At 37.5% G+C, this 17,330-nt stretch overlaps 1 protein-coding gene across 1 annotated transcript; it reads left to right on the plus strand.

Moving 5' to 3' along the window:
* Positions 1 to 3,149: 3,149 nt before the first annotated feature.
* notum2 (notum pectinacetylesterase 2) lies at positions 3,150 to 12,416 on the plus strand. Its single transcript, XM_066666458.1, has 11 exons — positions 3,150 to 3,478; positions 3,903 to 3,955; positions 4,807 to 4,902; positions 5,026 to 5,086; positions 5,192 to 5,268; positions 5,748 to 5,847; positions 6,652 to 6,840; positions 6,960 to 7,060; positions 10,403 to 10,550; positions 11,209 to 11,256; positions 11,794 to 12,416. Exons 1-11 carry the CDS (start codon positions 3,165 to 3,167, stop codon positions 12,098 to 12,100), a joined length of 1,494 nt encoding a protein of 497 aa, XP_066522555.1. The 5' UTR covers positions 3,150 to 3,164; the 3' UTR covers positions 12,101 to 12,416.
* Positions 12,417 to 17,330: the final 4,914 nt, after the last annotated feature.

Raw genomic sequence — 17,330 nt, forward strand, 5'->3', positions numbered from 1 at the left:
TCCCTCTCAGCAAACATCATCATGCCTGATACTACAGGTGGTTTGGGAACTCACTAGTCATTTTCTCCACTGTGCTTATATTTCTCCTGTAATGACTCCAGTTGAGCACTAGTGACAACTGTGACTATCATAGATTTGCGTGTTGTGCTATCATTCACATTGGTCATTTCATTCAGCTGTTTCAACTGATCTCCATGCATTAAACAGCCTTGTCATGTGTCTAGCGAGTAAATTGTTGAGGTTTAAGTCTAAGGTATTAGGTTTAGTTGTTTATCACGACCTTCTCGCATTATGGAGTGCTGAAAGTCCAATGTATTATGATTCGCAGTAGCATGGCATGCTTTGATGGGTGTCAGCTGAGAAATGTACTTATCTGCCTTTAGCTTCTAGTGCAGTGATGACACCTATACACAATACTGTAGACAAAGAGCTTGTCGAGTGCTCACACCCAGCTCTTCTGGGTCAGCAGATGACCTTGGGGATGCAATCTAGATGCCAAATTTCAAACTAAAGAGAATCATTTTCGCTTTGTTTTGTTTTGTTTTGTTGTTGTTGAAACTTTATGTTTTTGATGTGCAATGCTTAAGTAAAAGCCCGGCATGTTGTTATTGGATAACTGTTTCATCTTTTAAGGAAAATACTAATGAATCACTATGCTGCAACCTGGTTATGAACATAATGGTTATGAAAAGGAATATATTTTAGCTAACTTTGGCTTGTTATTGCATGCCCTTTGACCAAATAATGCAACAAATACTGAAGGAATATATTTTAAAATGAATCCAAACTTGTGTTTCCATTACCAGTTTACTCCGAATAAATGATATAATCATAAAATAAAGCCTGTGAGTGGGGTTTAAGGCTGCACTGGTGCAGAGAGAAAACTGATGTCACTGTTTTGCCCTTTGACCAAATGCGGTAATGTCGGCATCAGTTCTATGTCATCCTAGAGCTGTGAACGCTTCTCAAGTCCAGCAGTGCGGAGAGAAGACTTGTCTATTGATCAGAAGATTTGCTGTGTCTTGCCAGCTTCTGCAAAAATCTGTTGAAGCAGATATCAAAGACATAAAAGACCAGCAATGCCATCTAAACTTTTTTTCTAAACATTCTGGCTTGTTTTGAAAAAAAAGTATGAAGGATTTACACCATTTTTTCTCAGTTTCTAAGCGTTTTGAGGTCTGCTAAACAGATTGCTGCAACGATTTCTGGGAAGACAGAAAGAGGATTGCATGCTTTTGAATAGTGAAAGAATGAAAAGCTTTTTAAGCACAGTAGATCAAATTCAAAAAGCAATGTCACTGGATGACTTGTTTAGACATTTCTGTACTCAAATATTTTCACGTATGTGAAATATTCCCTGGCAATACTTTAAAGCACCAAGATATCTTAACATGATAAAAATAACATTTTGTAAACATAATAAAACTTTAAAATATCTTGTCTAAAAGTGGCTTGTGTAAAACCTAAAAAACAGACAACATTAAAACCACTGAAACACACTGTACCTCCTCGTAGTGTGAATGCCTTGTATGTTAACATGGGACAAATATCTCAATATGCAATGCTAAATTTAAAAAACCTTGCAAATAAACTCTAATTTTCACTTTATTTAAGCATGCAGTTTAAGCTTCAATCAGCAAACAGAGATTTTTCTTTTGATTGCTTGGTGAAAGAAAAGTAAGCACAACCCAGGTAAAGAGGAGCCTTTCTTTCTTTTTCGCTAAATAAATATTGGTTATTCTTGTTACTCTATTATTGATTAAGACTTAATTTTCAAAGACTAAAATAAACAATTTCTACTACTAAAATGTGTTTTATTGCAAACTAATCCATTTCTGTGGGCATTCTGTTGGTTATAATTAAACTCTTAGCATGTGTGGTTTAACGAGTGCTGTGTGGGGTGACCTCTTCGCTACGTGTCCCCGTGTCCACTACACATCTCAGTATTAGGTTTTCATTAATGGTTTGATTGACATGTTAGGATGGTGAGATGATGGCTGATGAGAATTGTAGGGGCCAGACACATGGTGTCTTTCTCTGATCACTATGTCACGTTAAAGGTAAGTTAGCTCAGTTTCAAATGCTGCTCCCTGCCATAGAACCTGTTGTCTTGAAGGCAGCTCCAACCTGTGTCATGCAGCATAAGGCAAATTATACATTGGTTTTTCTGTTTCATGAGACTCATAAATGTGTCATGGGACTGTAATTATAGATATTGAGAAATATTGCATGGAACTCTGTTAACAGAACATGTATTGTTTTCTTTTTTATGTAAATTAACTTTATTTTATATAAAATTTTCTTGGTATAAATTTCAATTTCACCAATTAAACAAAAACCAGTGAAAGCACATTCATTTATGGTTATACCTTGCATTAAACTGTCCTATTGTTACCAAACTCATGCACAACAATAATTCTCACAGGCATTCAACCAGGTTTAGGGCTTTTTCCCACTGATCTCCAGCCTATGAACACTTTACATCTTTTGAGTGGTATGCTAGGCACTACTGTTTCTCACTGGAGTGAGCAGGAGAAGTTTGCCCCACTGACCTGTTGCATATCATGTATCTGAAGTGTTGTGCAGGTATTTCAGCCATGTAGGTGTTTAAATCAAAGCCAAGCTAAGCTTTTAGCAAGGGAGGGTTGTGGGACGCAGTTAGGTTGGGAGGAGTAGTCTTTGAAATATGGTTGGTAGAGTGCCTCTTATCTTTTCTTCTCTGCATCAGACGTCCAACTTTGGTGTGTCATCAGTTACAGCCCTGAGCTGGCAGTGACTCAAAGGGGATGATGGGAAATGCAATCCATATGATGGCACTATAAAGCCTAGCACTGAGCACATCCATAGTCCAATATCAACTCAGGAAGCTTCAAAAAGCAAAACATCAATTCAGTATCTGCCTTTCCCATAGCGACCACGGTGGTCCACTGTAGAGAAGATTCATCCAGATATCAAGGTGACCAGGACCAGTTGCTTCCAAGGGGTATGTTTCTTTTGCTACAAACCTATGTTTTGACAACTAACTAGTCTTTTTGTTTTGTAGTTATTTATTATTGTTCATTACTGGTAAAGTGAATTAGTCTGAAAGGAAACATGTCCATGAAATTAAGCATTTCAAATCTTTCATGGGTTCTTTCCTTCAAGGAGGTCCTGCTGGATTGGATATGCAGATTCTATGCCATGTGATGTTCCTGGTGATGCTGGGTGGCATTTCCTGCCAAAACAACCGCAATGCCAAGCCAAGTGGTAAACCAGCTAAGAAAGCAGGCAGCACCCAAGCAGCTGAGGTTCCCCAGCATGCCCCAGAGGAGGACCTGCACCCTGAATCAGGAGCTGCAGTGAGCACCAGCAAAGAGGCAAACCCTGCAGCTCGTGGAGGCACCCAACAAGGAGCATCCACCAGCAAGGTGGCAGAGGACATGAAGCTGCACTTCCTTAAGAACACACAGGCCTTGTGCAATGATGGCACAGCAGCTGGGTGAGACTGTAACATCTTGAAAGCACCCTCATCACAAAATTATCTCAATTATGCCTCAAAAGAAACTGCAATGCATAAAATGGCAGGGTTAATAAAATATTAAGAACTAGCAACTAGTAACTAAAATAAATTACACAGTATACGATAAAAAAAAACAATATCTACGGATGTCAATCATATTGTGTTATCAGCTTGTCAGATTATTAGTGTTTCAATTCAAAAGACTTAAGAGCATGTATAGCCTTACATGAATTTATACTACGGACATGATTTTAGATTATCTAACAATTTATACCGTCAATTAAAAAATATTTGCTTGATGACAAAGCCATGAGTCTTTAAGGTTTTGAAATGTCCTGATATGGCTATGCTTTCTGTATGTCATCCATTCATAACCACATCTATATTTATTTGTGGTCCTAAGGTTTTACCTAAAGGAGTTCAAAGGAAGCAAGAGGTGGCTGATATTTCTGGAGGGTGAGTATTTAAAACAAAGTTAATTTTGTCAAGGAGAGTCAGCAGGCTTAACCGCGGTGCTCAGTATTATTTTGACGGGTGGTCATCCTCTTAGACACGCTTTTTTGGAGCAAGTCACATCATGTTGCTTCACTTGTATTTAGACACGATATTTATGGTGTCACCACTAGGCAAAAAAACCCACAAAACATTAAGCTACATTAGCTACATTAACTTAACACTAACATACTACATATTATATTTACTAGGAACAGACAGCCACATATTTGACATGCAGTGGTGCTTAAATACCTGTTATAATCAGAGCAGAGCACTTTTGTCTTGTTTATTGTTTGTGAGGCAAACACTGTAGAATAAAACTGTCATTGTTTCCAAAAGTCATAACATCTACAGAATTTAATAATGTCTACAGAGTTCATTGTAAGAGTTAATCTGGATTCAAATGAACACTCTAATTTGTTTATTTAACTAGTTTGAATCTACGATTTATCCTCATTTGCAAAATCATCCACAGGGGTTAAATCACATTTTCTGAGAAATATTTTTCTGAACATGGAATAAGCTTAGACCTGCAATAAATCACAGTTGGTGGTTATTCACAACTGCAATCTTTCTAAATCTAGGCTTAGACTTAATGGGCATCTGAAAAACAGGCGTTCAATTGTATTCAGTTAATGTTCACAAGAGTTCATTTAGTATTTTAGGTGTTAACACACACACACACAAACACACACACATACAAGCTTTCCAGACAGTGCAGGTCGTCCATACTTTGAAAGCCTAAACAAAAGTATAACAGGGTTATCTTTGTCAAACCGGATGTCCGTCTAATGTTAGTGAATTATTTTTAGGTGGTTGGTGCTGTTACAACAAAGAGACCTGTGATTCCAGATATGAAAATATCCCTCGCCTCATGAGCTCAGCTGACTGGCCACAGACACGCAAAGGTAGGCTCAGATCAGCCAAAATAGCATTTTTGGAATGCTATCGCTGACCATGCCCATAGAGTTTCTTTCAAAATCTAGTACAGGAAAGTCTAAAGCGGAAATCTTTATTGGGATGTTCTCTAGGGAGTGGAATTCTATCTGCACAAGTCGATGAAAATCCTCACTGGTATAATGCCAACATTGTGTAAGTTCTTCCATTACGAAAGTCTGAAACTAAGCAAATAAGTGATTCAGCACATCCCGTATTTAATTTTATACCTGACTGCATTTTGTGTGCATCTGTGACTAGGTTTGTCCCGTATTGTTCCAGTGATGTGTGGAGTGGTAACAAGCCTGCAGCAAAGGCCAAACAAGGGAAAGAAACAGGTATGCAAATATCATCTTCAGGTAAAATATTGATAAATCAGAGAAAAACATCTTCTTTTTGTATTGCATTGTTGTATATGTATAAGTAAATATAAAATATATATAAATCATGCTTTAGGCCAGAATCATTCATTACATCTAACACCTGATAAACTGGTGAAATTCTCAGATTGGAAAAAAAGTGCAAGAATATATGATGCGTCCAGACTGCAGACATCACACTTTTAAAATATCTGAACATTATGTTTGAACAAAGTAAGAATAAATAAATAAATAGCTGTATAATACCTATACTAAACAGATGTGTACTCCAAACTTATATATGTTCTTGTGTTATCTAACAAAAAAGACAGGCTCATTATTTTAAAATTTGAAAGGCTAGATGTCCAATATTAACAAGCATTAAATTGAATCAAAATCTTTTGCCATACAAAGAATATGAGATTATTTATTCTAAGTGTATGTCTGTTCTGTGTCAGATTATGCTTTCATGGGATCTGTGATCATTCGGGAGACGATCAAAGAACTTGCATCAAAAGGACTAAAACAGGCCAAGGTTGTGATGCTCGCTGGTACCAGGTACACACACTTTGGTATAATGATAGCCACAATGCATGCATCCACTGACATATAAAGGAGACTGTGTTTTCCTGAGCAAATTAATCATTAAAGCTGTCAAGATGCATTTAGGTCTAAACAAGTTACTGGAAACAATAGAAGCAGAAAGAGGTTGGAGGGATGAAACCCTATTCCCATGTATGGACCAGCCCCTTGCTGGCACGGTTTTACCACGCCGCTGCCTCCACACATAACACTGACGGGAGCTCTATTTTTAGCCCATGCTATTGCCCACCATAAAGATGTATACTGCAGCTTGTGATGCTATGAAGAATGACATAATACCTATGTATGTCCCACCATGAATAAAGAATGAGTTCTATAGATTCTTCCAGGGTTAGAAGCATGTTCATGCCAGAAAAGGTATCAAATATAACAGCAATCAATTGGAAAGCAGTTCTGAACCAGTGCTGATATCCAACAATTTTCATGTACATATCTACCAATTCTCATTCATTTATAACATGTAAACGTTTGAACCTGTATTCACATTATAGAGAAACATAACATTTATTTGTGGAGAATTTTATATGCAGTAAAATTAACACTTTTAGAGCAATAGCCAAACAGTATGCTATTCTGAAGTATACATCATGACATTTATGATTTTATATATCAATACTTTATGAACATGTGCCCAGTTTTCCTTAAAAGCCATTACTGGTGCATCCCTACAGATCAGATTTCTGTGCCGGGCAAGATGTGTTTCAGACACATTTCTGAAATGACAGTGCCTCTAACTGAATGTTCCTTTCTTACCTGCAGTGCCGGGGGAACAGGTGTACTGCTCAACATCGAGAAGGTAGCCAGTCAGCTGGAGCAGCTAGGGGCAGACACACAGGTCAGAGGCCTGGTCGATTCGGGGTGGTTTTTGGAAAGCAAGCAGCAAAAGACCCCTGAGTGTCCAGACAGCGTATCTTGTTCACCTGTTGATGCTATTAAGAAAGGAATTCGGTAAGATATCGTTTTTAGGCATTTATTGCACTTGCATATCATTCAGTGAATTCTTATTTGTTCTTTTTACTTCAAGGCATAACTAATTCAACAAGTAAAATAATATTTATTTCATTCAGGTTATGGAATGGAGTTATTCCAGAGAAGTGTAAGCAACACTACAAGAGAGGAGAAGAGTGGCAATGCTTTTTTGGACACAAACTCTACTCCTTCTTGAGCTGTGAGTTCTACAGTAACTACAATCATACAGTCTCTATATGTTTATAGTCTATAGTGTGGGTGGCATGAAGGCGCAAAATAATTTCAGAAGTGTGTGTGTGAGTGAACGTGAGAGTGTGATGTCCTGAAAAGGACAGGTTCCCCATCCAGGGTGTGTTCCTGCTTTGCACTGATTGATTGCTGGTAGGGTACAAACTCACCGCAATCCTAAAGAGGAGAAAATGGTTACAGAAAATAAATAAATATTACAGATGTTATGTTATGTTACAGAATAAATTCATATTTCAATTGTCATTTACCTTTATAATCTGAAACCCAGACTTCATATTTATAGCCCTCAAGAACCTTTAAATGGACAGAAACAATTTGTTTATTAAGTGTGGAACTAGTTACTTGATATATTTCCATTAAATCAGTATTACTTGCCTCAACAGTTATAAAAAAATCAAGACCGTCTCAGTGTACTTTTCAGTTAATAAAGAGATAGTATTAGTTTTCTTGCTGCAGTCATTACCAAGAGAGTTTCAGTTACCTTGCTGCATTTACCAGTGAGATACAGACCCCATTTCCAGAAATGTTAAGACATTTTGTAAAATGCAATAAAAACAAAAAGCTGTAATTAGTTAATTCTCTTGAACTGTTAAACACATCTGACAAAAACACAGGGGAAAAATTCCATTGTTATCCCACACCAACTTGATTGTGTTTTGTATATTTAAACAAATTTTGAATTTGATGCCAGCACCATTCTCCACAAAGTTTTGATGGGGATACAACATGATTGAAAAGTTTACATAATATTCTTGTCTCACTTTTATTAAGCATTACACAATGAGAGGATGACTGTAAATGGTGTAATAGGAACATTCACCAAAGTCTCTCGTCACTTTTTGCCAAACTTCATAAGAGAATTTTCAAGTAGTTTGATACGTTTTTCAATGCGAGATGGCAAAGTCTTTAGATCAGGGGTCTCAAACCAAATCCACGGAGGGCCGCGTGGGTGCAGGTGTTCTTTCCAACCACGCAAAAGCCCCACACTACTGAAAGTCAAGATCTATTGATTAGATCCAATGATTAAAAACAGGTGGAATGAGGTGTGGCTTCTGCGTGGTTGGAAAGAAAACCTGCACCCACACGGCCCTCCGTGGATCTGGTTTGACACCCCTGCTTTAGATCTTTTATCACGTACTTCAAATTGTCAATCCAGAAAATTTGGAGAAAATTGGTTCATATAGAATAAGCCTGGACATAAGTATTGAATGTGCATGACCTTCTAACCTTCAGATGGCACTATATAATAAACAGTCATGCTATAGTGACAGCTAAATATATACACATAGGCTTAGGAGTACTTTAAAAAACTGTCATCACTTAAACAAGTCATGACATTAACCAATGCCTCAAAAAACCTGAAACTATATTACCAAAGGAGAACGACATACATAAATTCTAGATAAATTCTAAATTAAGATGGTCCAAAGTAGTAGTCAGAATAGTTTGTGTTTCAGCTTGTTTTCCTAAAGAAATAATTTCATATTTTCTATTCTAATGACTAATGTTGCACTAGATTGTACTAGTTGCTAGTACTAGTTGCACTTTAATGTTGTGTATTGTTTTGTGTTCTATGTCCTTTGCACTTTAATGCGTGTGCACTGTTTCATGTTGCACTAGCTTTACACTAGTCGCACTTTAATGTTGTGTATTGTCTTATGTAGCACCTTGGTCCTGGAGGAACGCTATTTCGTTTCACTGTGTACTGTAAACACTATATACTGCTGAAATGACAATAAACTTCTTGAACTTGAACTTGAACTTGAACTAATGACAAAACAGACCCTCCAGACTCGTATTAGTGACAAGTGCAAAAACCAGCATCTCTCATGGTTGCACCCTTAACCCCATAGGTGACTTGCATATGGGAAATATTTCCATTGATTGATTAATTTATTTATTTTTAAGAAACATACACTGCCATAAAAAAAAACATTTTTCCAGTAAAGTACAGCACGACACTGCCAGTTCTAATTTTGTAAGTGCTAAAACATGGCTTTTTGCCTGAAGTCTCGTACCAAGCCAGAATGTGCAAAATTTTTAACAAGCAGTATCCTCAGTTCTAAAATGATTAAACTGTGACAGAATGATAACCATAACTCTGTCCCAACATTTTGAAGTGTGTTACAGTTATCAAATTCTTACAAATTTCAATCAAGTTGGTGAGTGAAAACATTGGAAATATTTTCTTTGTGACTGTGTCAGTTTAAAAAAGCTTTAGCAAATCACAGACTAGTTTTATTGCATTTTACAAAATGTTCCAACTTGGAAATATGATTTGTAATATTAGGTATGCTACAAAAACTAAAGAAATAATTTCAGTTATCTTGCTGCAGAGATAGTATCAGTTACTGCTGCAATTAATATGTATAGTTTGACTTTGTGCTATATTTCTGCAGTCACAGTCACTAATGATGTATTAGTTATAATTTTGCCATTAATAAATAAATAAATAAATACATAAATAAATGCCGTAGTTCATTTCAAGATTTTCAGTTTTCTTGTTGTAGTTAATACCAAGACATGTTCGTGCAGTTTTCTTACTCTGCCTCCCGTTCGTAGAACCGTAACGGTCAGCTTGGTGACGTCAGCTAACAAACTAAGAGTGACTGGCAGGTTAAAATGTCTTAGAATATTATCTAACGTTAACAATTTCGAGTTCTGCACAGTGACAGAAACGTATATGTCATCACAATGGTCGGATATGTTAGCTAACTACTATTTATTTAATTTTACATACCAATTTTCATGGAGAAAGAAGCAGGAATATTCACGAAAATGTGGCGGAACAACGTCACCGCGCGCGCCTCCAGTGAAATAAGGCAGGAAAACAAAGAGTGACGTGGAAAACCGTGAAGGACTACGATTTGACTTCGTATTTTGGCCTATTACAACATAAACGAGAGAGTAAAAGGAAGAGAACGAAAGAGGCGGAGAGTGAGAGAAAGAAACAGCTGAGGAAAAGGAAAAGAAAAGGGAAAGAGAAAAGAGTGGTAGGGGAAAGGGAAAAGAGGACAAAAGATGGACATATGCATATAGATATAACATTTGTGAGAAAATGTGTGTGTTTAAAGTGTATTTATTTTCCAATAAACATCAATTTAATAGAAATAGTGCACCAAAATGGAATAAATATAGAAATGCTGTTTTAACTTTGTTACCTGTCAAGGGTGTGTTGAGTACATAATACAAATCATTTAATATAGAGGTGCTTAGACTGGCAGAAATCACATTTATTGAGATGTCATTGTAATAGCAGTGAATAACCTGAAATACATGTGTTGTGTCCCAGCTCCACTCTTTGTGGTCCAGTGGCTCTTTGATGAGGAACAGTTACGTGTGGAGAACATTTACATGGGTGGTCAGTCCCTTTCTGAGCAGCAGTGGACTTACATGCAGAACCTGGGGAAAGAGCTGAAAAACTCCCTGAAAGATGTTACGTGAGTGAAAGATGTTGCTCTGAGCTTCATTTGATTTAAAACAAACAAACAAACAAAACCTTAGCCTAATGAGCTCAGCTAAGTTTCACATATCATGGGTACTTGAAGGACAGATGACTCCCACCTTCAAAATAGGGTCTATTTGTTCCCTATCCTGTAGATAGTTGGAATTGATGGGCTGAATTCATGAATTCAGCCCATCAAGATTAGATTATTGCCATGCTGTTTCTCTTCTCCCCAAGAGCTCTATTACACACCCTCAGGAAGTCCAGAACGCTGTTGCTAGGAGTTCTGACTGGCCAGAGAAAAATGGATGCACTCTGGTCACTGCGCTACTTACCTGGTCCTTTTAGAATAGATTTTAATTACATACATATTTTCATTATATTCTGTCTTCACTTTCTTTTTAAATTATGATTGTAATTGTGGTTAAACTGTTTACCATTATATATTGTAAAATTTTTGTTTTCGATTCAAATAATATATATTATTAATAGTACAATTGAATAGCTTGATATAGTTGCTGACCATTAAGAATGTAATTTTAGTATTGAACTGAGGACATTGGAGCTGTATAGGGAACTTCACAGAGCTATTCACTAGAGTATGATCGAGGCCTTGACTCCTGTTTGAAAGTTCGGTGCTCTCCGTTTTTCAGGGCTGTGTTCGCCCCCTCCTGCCTGTCCCACACATTGATCACCAAAAGGTAAGGACACCCTAGACCCGCACAGTGAGCTCATGTGGCTGTTTTTGAACACTCGTCCATCATGTTACATTCTGGGTGTCACCAGAATGCCACCTCACACTTTCACACACCTAGACAGCGGCCCCTCACTGAGCTCTGCCACGCAAGCAGAGGAATGGACCATATGGTTTCTTTGAGGGTCATAAAGTCACAATTTAATTTTTGAATTATTTGTAGCCATATTATAAACGATTAGGTTTTATATATAAAATTATGCATTAATAAATTACCACCCAGACGATTTGATTAATTTTAAATGAACCCTTGCACAGTTGTATGCCTGTCTCCACAATAAAGAAACAAAAACATTCTTAAAATATCTCCATTTAATGCGTCACTGGTCATATATCACTGCAGTTCTATACAGAATTTGCCACAATGCAAAGATTAGACCAACACTAAACCAGTCTTGCTCTCAAATGTTTCCCATAACATATTTATCCCTTTGTATTGTCATTAATTCATCATATTCAGCATATGTTTGTTTTTTTACTTCAGTAAGTGGATGGATTTCCAAGTGAAGGGCACATCCCTGCCTCGTGCTCTGCAATGCTGGGACAGAAGTCTTCAGGAAGCCAACAAGAACAGCAAAACTGCCCTGAAAGGCTGCCCTTTTAACCTGATTGACACGTGCCAGTGGCCTCAGTGTAACCCCACCTGTCCTGCGCTAATAGACCAGGCCACACAGCAGGAGATGACCCTCCTCCAGGTGTTGGCCAGCATGGGATTGGACTTGCAAAAACTCGGCCTAGACACACAGGGGGGCAGTAGCACTTCCACTGGCATAATCAGCAACGGTGGCTAAAGCGTCTGCCAGCAGAGTTGGATCAAGTTCTTATTGTCAAAATCACTTTATCCATACTGTAGAGATTGAAAGATTGCTCAGTGGCTCCCCCTACAGCCACACAGCCTTCTGTTGTGTTCCAAAAGGAATTGAGATGTTTGACAAGTGGATGTGTGTTTGGATTTCTGTGCCAACAGTTTGTCCTCTCAGTCTTGTTCATTCAGTAAAACTGGGTTTAAGGTTAGGACTGAGAGTGTTGAGTGAAGCATGAGTTATGAGTAGTTAGTCCACAACTAGTGCTAGGAAGTCTACAGCTGTTGAACAAGACGTCTAGATTAAGGGGTCATTTTATTTAACCAAAATTGCTATACTTTGTATGTCACTTATTTTAACAGGACATCTCTCATGTCTCTCTTATTATACTAACAGAGGCAATGCCTAGCTGACTGATGATGTAATAAGCTCCAATTAACTGACAAAGAACTGTACCTTTCTACTGTGGAAAATCTGGTAATATCAGTACTCCTGATATTAACATATTTATCATGAAAAATACTATGTGCACTTCAGAAACCTACCACATGCATCTTTCCATTCATGGCGTGAAACTAAGTCATTTTAGTTATTAGGTGTTTTCCATACAAAACCACTTGTAGAACTGATTAATATTTCATATTTGTACACTTAAAAAAAATGCCTGCCAACACAGACATGGAATGCATAAACAGATAAACCTGAAATTTATTTATCTATTTTTTGTTTTGGTTGGGAATATGTGACTCAAATACTGATATTTATCCATGAATGTTTTTCAAATAGGAATATGCCCATATATTTTGAATTATGAATATTAACTTTATGTTTACTTATGTACCAAACATTGTAGCCACACACAGGTATTTATATATTCCTTTCAAATCATGTTGTACTTTGAATAGCAAGTGTCTCTGACATGTATTGACTACTAATAAAAGAATAAAGGAAGCCCTTTTTTGTAAGCGTTTTAGCACCTGGAGAGATACTTTTTACACTCTGCATCAAAATACACTGTAAAACAAACTGCAGTAAATGTATAATATGGCAATATAGGAATCATTAAACGGCGAGAGGTGAAAACCACTAGTTACAATTTGAAGGAAAATGTAATGTAATGTAAACCTAACTGTGTGTACAGTATTTCATTCAATTTATGATAATATATGTGCTGTTTAGTATTTGCGCAGCTTTTCTATAATCAGAAATGACAATTAGGCCCAGAAGGTAAAAACACTTCCCAAAATATTGTTTCAACTGCTCAGACAACTCTGAGAGAATTCTGGAGAGGATTTTAACTTGAACATTTTGCCACCACTTTCCATATTATATTTACAAAATACAAAGCACAAAAATAAGGCAATTTAACATTGTTTTTATGTTCAGAGTTCCTTTTAAAATGGATGAAAATTACACAATAGTCACTCAGGTTTTGTAACATTTTTAATAAGGATTTCCCCTATTGACCCAGAAATAACTCAACATCAACAAACACCTGTATCAACGAATGCTCACTTCTGCTTTTGAAATGGGAAGAATGAATGGGCCTACCCAAAATAAAGTCATACGTGTGTCCCTGAAACCTCTACAACCCACACATAACAAGCACATGCCCACAAACTTAGCTGTTTCTCCAAACAAAACTGTTATAGTCATCGTCAAAGAGGCAGAACAGAAATAGTTTTTGTTGTTGCATTTATTTTTTGAAACTTTACCATCTGAGGAAAGGTCGAGCTGAAAGAACACATCATGAATCTATGACTGCGTTTGTAGTACCATCTTCAAGCCAGTTCAGCACCATTTTCCACATAGCAGCGATGATCAGTCGTTTCACAAAGTCAGCCTCAATGCATAATTTGGTAAAGCCCCTTTAGGTTTGTTTTTAAAAATTTCAGTTCCTCAGAAGTGTAGGTGAGAAGAGATATAATTACCCTCTTCTGCTTGGGCCAGAAAAACACTCTGAACTTCTCAAAATTACAGAGAACTTTTATTGTTCGTCTTTATGGGAAAAACAATAGAAACTTGCAGACTGGTCCTCTTTTTAAAAAACCCTGTAACCCAAGCCATGTTATATACTATTACAGGGCTGTTCTGAGTCCATGGTGTTCATGGAAGATAAGGTGTTAAAAGCCTTTGCCTTCTAACTGAAAATGTTTGTGCAGAGATGAAAGGTGGTTTGCAGGAAGGAAGCCGTGCACTTTCTCTTATTTTCTCATTGATTCTCTTCTCTTTGATTGACCTGGTTAAAAGTTCCTGTTTCAATTCTGTACCTGAGATACGCACTGCTGATACCTGCCAATCCTTTGGCATTGAATTAACCTGAGTTCCTATGTCAGTGTAGTGCCTGTGATATACATTGTGATACCTGGCAAAAGAAGAAAGGTAAGTGGTGAAACAAGCACAATTTAGGTTTGTTTTTGTCCGATTATTATTATTATTATTATTATTATTATTATTTAATCAATTATTTGTTGACCTTTCACCCCACTGTGAATAATGTATAGTCACTTATAAACAATGCATAAATTATACAATTGAAGTTAATGTTTGTAAATTTGTACAATTTTAAAGAGGCTGTTAAAAAAATCTGTAGATGCATGTCCACATGAGAACAGATTTTCTAAAGTCTTTTTAAGAGTACTCTGTTACGATTCAGTGGTCACATGTCTCACCTGTATTGCGGGTTATGCTCTTCTTCCTGCCACAGTTTCTTTCCTGGCAGCAGTATAGCCTACACACCAACCACAACTGCATATATTCAGCCAAGTATATACCTGAGCACACCCAGGACTGGGGTGATGGGGAGGGGGAAACTTAAAGATCAAAGGTTAGCGTGATGTTGTTTGCGAACACAGCCAACACTTTTTTTTTACACTCTGTCAGAATGGGTTACACACTGAACTTTGATGAACTACTAGAATAGTAGTTATGATAAAGGTGTGATATTTATCAGCCAAACTATCACAACCATACCTCCAAGGGGCCAAATTCTTCTTTTTTTTTTCCCAGACCGCCTACCGGGCCGGCCCTGAAGAGGCATTTTCCCTTACTGACTGACTCCTAATATTTTCAACACACATGCACGTGTAGGAATGTTATTTTACCCTTTGCTGTTAGTTCAGCCGGGCGGCACGGTGGCACAGCAGGTAGGTGTCGCAGTTTGGTGTGTTCTCCCTGTGTCCGCGTGGGTTTCCTCCAAAAACACACGTAGGTAGGTGGATTGGTGACTCAAATGGGTGTTGCCCTGTGAAGGACTGGTGTGATCCCGCCTTGAGCCCAGTGATTCCAGGTAGGCTCCAGACCCGCCGTGACCCTGAACTGTATAAGTGGCTACAGATAATGAATGAATGTTAGTTCAGTCATATTTCATATAGCACTTTCCACCAATGAGGAACTGGAATGGTTACAGTTCTGTGAGTTTCCACATGGACATTCCACTGAAACAATAAAAAAATCCCAGCTGGAACCAAAGAAGAATAGATTCTTCAGCGCAAACCGTGGCGTCGTCTGTGGGCATGTCAACGTTCAGTAACTCAAAGAACTCAGAGCCTCAAACACAGCATTATCACCCAGTGGAGCTGCACAGCGTCATTTACAACATGTCATATAAATAAATAAATGGATGTTTGCTGTCCACAAGCTGAGCAGGACGACTTGGAACTCCGCAACATTTACACACGTATTATACTTCACAGAGAGAGGAGGACAGCTGAATTTGTCTTATTTCACGTGAGTGTGTCTTTGTCTGAAATATTGTAAAAGAAAGTGGTGGGGAGACATTTTGTGGTGTTAGTGTGTTTATAAAACTCCATATAACTGCACACAGCCTCCTTAAACTTCACATGCTTTACTCTAACATGTTACATTGAATAAATAATTGTAATTCTTAAAATCGAGTGTGTGTGTGTCTGTGTTGCCCTGTGAAGGACTGGCGCCCCCTCCAGGGTGTATTCCCGCCTTGCGCCCAATGATTCCAGGTAGGCTCTGGACCCACCGCGACCCTGAACTGGATAAGGGTTACAGATAATGAATGAATGAATGAATTCTTAAAATCATCAAAATGTTCTTGGTCTTCTTTGTTCTTTGGTGGTAGATCATAGTATTTATTTTTAAATAAAATGAACAAGAAAAATACGGATGTTGGTGTTATATTTTATGAACAAAACTTTGTGCTCCTTTTTTTATTTCTGCATTTATTAGTCCTGCCCTCCATATTTTCTGTACAACACAATCACACAATGTAAACAAAGACATTGATATGAAGCACCAAAGCTTCTCCAGAACTTCCAATAACAAGGCTATGTATTTCGTGCTTTCCTGTTTTTGAAATGCCAAAACACCTCTGTGACAATGGCTATATTGCTAATGGCGGTCTGGCAAACCTAGGTTTCTTCTTGTTTCTTTACTTCAACAAAGCAGACTGAACTTTCAAAATGCTCAATAATGAATTGACTGAGCAACAACATAAAATGGGGCATGTTATAGCCATTTTTTCCACAAATTAACACACTTCTCTGGGGATTTAATGAAATGTCTATGACATGCTTTGACCATAATACCACATCATAACAGCTGTGATCACAACAACTGGTTTCAGCCAGTGTTGAGAATAAGGGAATAAGGCTGTTTACGCCAAATGTGTGGTACACAGTAGTGAAATGCTGCTTTTTCGATATCTTTGTTTTGTTTTCTTCCTTCTTTATTCTCAATCACCCGATCAGTCATATGATTATTTGTTTGTATTTATATGAATACTTCTACAAACATGTTTCCATAAAAGCGTATGAGCCTCATGGGAGCTTACAAAGCAGAAATGGATACAAATGGATCAGACACAGCAGTGCTTAATTCCCCAACCACATATATTTAGCCTACAGCCACAGATAAGCAACTATCTCTGAATTTACATTTACAGGGTGGACCAAAACGTAGGTGTGTCTAATAGAGCGGACAGTGTTTAAAGGTGACCCTGCTGTGTCTGATCCATTCATCCCAACTCAACACACTCTTGACCACTCAAACAAGGGCTGAAAAGGGACTAACAATTTTACTGAGCAACAGATATACTGCAAACATTTACGTATAATCTCCAAAACCCACATTAGTGTTAATAAACAATGTAATCATAACAGTGGTTTCTACAACAAGTTAGGAAAAATGCATAATAAAAAAAAAAAAACAATCAAAGGAAGTCAGACAACTGTGTCAAAAGCTGCTT

Source organism: Hoplias malabaricus, chromosome 3 (assembly GCF_029633855.1).
Source record: "Hoplias malabaricus isolate fHopMal1 chromosome 3, fHopMal1.hap1, whole genome shotgun sequence".
Taxonomy (NCBI): Eukaryota; Metazoa; Chordata; class Actinopteri; order Characiformes; family Erythrinidae; genus Hoplias; species Hoplias malabaricus.